This window comes from Amphibalanus amphitrite, unplaced genomic scaffold (genome assembly GCF_019059575.1).
Source record: "Amphibalanus amphitrite isolate SeventyFive unplaced genomic scaffold, NRLGWU_Aamphi_draft 000942F_arrow, whole genome shotgun sequence".
Classification (NCBI taxonomy): Eukaryota; Metazoa; Arthropoda; class Thecostraca; order Balanomorpha; family Balanidae; genus Amphibalanus; species Amphibalanus amphitrite.
The window spans coordinates 68,537-71,966 of NW_024882436.1; the positions used below are offsets into that span (position 1 = coordinate 68,537).

The following is a 3,430-nucleotide window of genomic DNA, read 5'->3' on the forward strand; positions in this document are numbered from 1 at the left end:
CCGAGCATACCATATGTTGATGGTCAAACATCGGGACATGTGACCTGTGAATTTGGCACCTGTGCCGCCCACCGTTTAATTTGGAGCGTCGCTTAAAGGTTTTTGCCCTTCCTGACTTTGTCGGCACGTGGCACGCGCCACGTGACACCGAATGACCTGTGACATGCATCATCACCTGCCTCAAAGCATTACCCGTCGAACGGTACCACCAGCATCTCGATCCGATCATCCGTTTAGACGCAATTCGAATTGTATTGGCTCGATGACCTTTCAGAGCACGGGTTTTTGGCAACGTAAAATGGCGCCGTGTCGGCTTCACCTGAATGGAGGTGGTTGTGGGTCCAGTTTATTTATACGTCCGTGTGCTAGAATCGTCTGTGATCCATTGTTCTAGCCATCGGCGCTGTTTCGAACGATTCACCGTTTGCGTGAGGTTCGAGCGTATTTTTATACACTGTACGAGGAACAAACTTGACGAATACATGCGTAGGCTGAGATTGAGCCCTTAGTGTTTGCTGTTGTTACCATGATTATCGATTTTCACCTTCAAACTTTTTTTTTTCCAAAGGGGTGGGTAGATCTGGGTTGCGATGGTGTTGGAACGTGTTATGTTTATATTTCTAGCTACTGTACACTATAGTTCGTTTTTTTTTTTTCAAAAGGACTCTGGCTCCAAGTATGTTTTTCGAAAAAGCACGCGTTTTAGCGAGCAAAACGAGCAAAAACTGAACTTGAAAAACTCGAACGTCGCCTTATTTTAACATGTAAATTATTCCCGATAATTTCCATATGTGCGTTTTGGAACCAGGTTTGAGAACAGTGGTGACGTCATGCTGTCTAACTTGTTTTGCAATGTAGCGTATAACTATCATGGACGAAACCGCTTACTCGATTATAACCTCAGCAACAGTGAAAAACGAAGTCCTTTTGAAAAAAAAACGAACTATAACAATAAGTGATAAGCGTGTTAGATTTGACACTTCATTCTGAATTCCGATATCTATCAAGCAAAACCAAGGCTCATACAAGACTATGTTCCGCTTTCAGCTCGGACTCTTGGACATTGTGAATCTGCGTCAAGACCCGCAGAATCCACTGCTGTGCAGCAATGGACGCCCGGAGGTGAAAACACCCGCCATCAAGACGCCGATACATTGCATCGCAGGGCCGGAACCAGTGGACTGGGCCTGTGCGGCAGAAATTGGCTGGTAACCGCAAGCTGAAAAGACAAACCTGTTCTTCCAGTACTCGACCTTGACTCACCAGCAGCTAATTTGCAACAGGTGGTGTTTATAAATTCACTCTAACCGTGATTGATTTCTCTTCGACAATCTGTCGGCTAACTGCGGTCCAATGGCCGACCCAGACGAAGACGTCACTGCCGCTGCCATTCCCTCCCAGACGGAGCTCACAGCCGACACAGCCGGACGATCTATCTCCACGGCGACCGTCCCGCCTCCCTTCACTCCTCCAGCAGGGTTCCCTGACCTCATCGCCACCGCGTGCTACGACCAATTCTCTCGCCTGCCCCGCCGCGCGCGACCGCAAGCGAGTCGCGAGTGGGCCCTTCTGGCTGGATTCCTTCTCTCCTCGCCTCCACACACCCAGCCGGTGGTGGTGGCTTTGGGAACCGGCAGCAAGTGCCTGGGCGCCAGCCAGCTGAGCGCTACAGGGGAGAAGTTGGCGGATTCGCACGCAGAAGTGGTGGCTCGGCGAGCGTTCCGGCGGTTTCTGATGGCTGAGGTGCGACGGGCGGTGGTGGGTGGCGGTGAAAGTCAGTGGCTTGAGAAGGAAGAGAGTGGACGATGTGTCAGGCTGAAGGAAGGAGTGAGGGTGCATTTCTTCACGAGTCATACGCCATGTGGAGACTGCTCGATCTTCCCTCGGAAAAATGAGACGGAGTATGACGCAGGAGATGAACGTGCAATGAAGAAACAACGATGTGAAGAAGAACATGAGCCTAAGCGAATCGCCTTAGAAGATGGAGAAGCTGTCATGGACAGCCTTCCTTCAGCAGAGAACCTCAACACATCTGTCTCTGACGCCAGTGACATCTATCGCACGGGTGCCAAACCAGTAGTTGGTGAGACGGCCGACCCTCTTCAGCCGGGCGCTGGGTACCACGTGACGGGCGTGCTGCGGACCAAGCCCGGCCGCGGAGAGCGCACCCTGTCCATGTCGTGCAGCGACAAACTGGCCCGCTGGCTGCGGCTGGGCCTGCAGGGCGCTCTGCTGAGCTGCTGGCTGCCGCAGCCACTGACTCTGAGCTCGGTGGTCACGGGTCCGTGCCCGTACAGTGAGGCGGCGATGCGCCGGGCGCTGCTCGGTAGACCAGGGCTGATTGTGGAGCCAGTGCTGGCGCAGGCTGGAAAGGAGTTTGAGTTCAGTCGGACGCTGGTGGAGGGAAGTGCCGCGGAGGGAGTGAAGGTTGTGCCGTCCCCGTGCGCTGTGACGTGGAGCAGGGGATGTACCCGCGAGTTCGAGGTTTCCGTGGAGGGAATACGACAGGGTGTCACCAAAAAGGCTCGCGGTACGCCGGCGGCTCGCGTGGCCATCTGTCGGCGAGAGGTGATGCAGGAGTTCGTGGAACTGGCGAAAGATGTCGCCCTAGAGCAGCTCCCGGCCTGCCTGAGGGATGAGGTTAGTAATTTGGAGAAAATGAGTTACAGGGAGGTGAAGTGTTTGGCTGAACACTACACAAATCGATGGCGGAATGTGAAAAATGATGCGTTCGGAAATTGGACGGTGAAACCCTCGCACCTAATTGAGTTTCGTGTGGTGGATGGAGCTGACCGTTCGGGTGATAGCTGAGGTTCTAGGGAGCAGCCTTGTCTCAGTTTGACGTCTAAGTGACAAAGTGTTTTGAAGTAATTTCAGAGTGGCAAACGGTGCTATGTAAAGTTTGATAGGCATGTTTCATATTGTGATAATGGATTCCTGGCTGCATGGAATGTGGATGGTTTGTGCTGTGTGCCTGGGCATGCTCTGGTGGGATTGGGCCCCTGCATGGCGCTGCATGTGACGAGCGCTTGTGCATGTCTGCAGCTACTGATTTGGGGTCCCTGTTTCCAGGATAGCTTGAGCGTGCTGGGCTGCTAAGTAAATACAGTTCTTAGAAGAAGAGGTCTTTACTACATTGGTGGCAGCAAGAGCAGCCCAGCGGAACCCTTCGCCTTCGCCATGGTGAACGAAGACAACAAGGAGATCAGTGGGGTGAAGGAGATGATGAAAGATGACGCAGATGGGCCAAAGAGTGAACAGCGTGGTGCTGTGTCAATGGCCCCGCCAATTGTGAGTATGGCTGGTGTCCGTCCAGATCGGTACGATGGTCTCGGGGACTGTGGACGTTTTTTGGACCACTTTAACATAGTTGCCAGGGCCAATGGATGGACAGATGAGGTGAAAGCCATGCAACTCCCTGCATATCTGT

The 3,430-nt window shown here is 52.9% G+C and overlaps 1 protein-coding gene across 1 annotated transcript; it reads left to right on the top strand.

Annotated features, from left to right (window-relative positions):
* Positions 1 to 1,353: 1,353 nt before the first annotated feature.
* Positions 1,354 to 3,099, top strand: LOC122368371 (tRNA-specific adenosine deaminase 1-like). Its single transcript, XM_043342249.1, has 2 exons — positions 1,354 to 2,640; positions 3,073 to 3,099. The coding sequence occupies exons 1-2, from the start codon at positions 1,354 to 1,356 to the stop codon at positions 3,097 to 3,099; spliced, it is 1,314 nt and encodes a 437-aa protein (XP_043198184.1).
* The last annotated feature ends 331 nt before the right edge of the window (positions 3,100 to 3,430 follow it).

Coding starts and splice junctions, on each gene's coding strand:
- LOC122368371 (XM_043342249.1), top strand. CDS start 1,354: ATGGCCGACCCAGACGAAGACGTCACTGCCGCTGCCATTCCCTCCCAG. Junction 2,641..3,072: donor CGGCCTGCCTGAGGGATGAG/GTTAGTAATTTG, acceptor CCCTGTTTCCAG/GATAGCTTGAGCGTGCTGGG.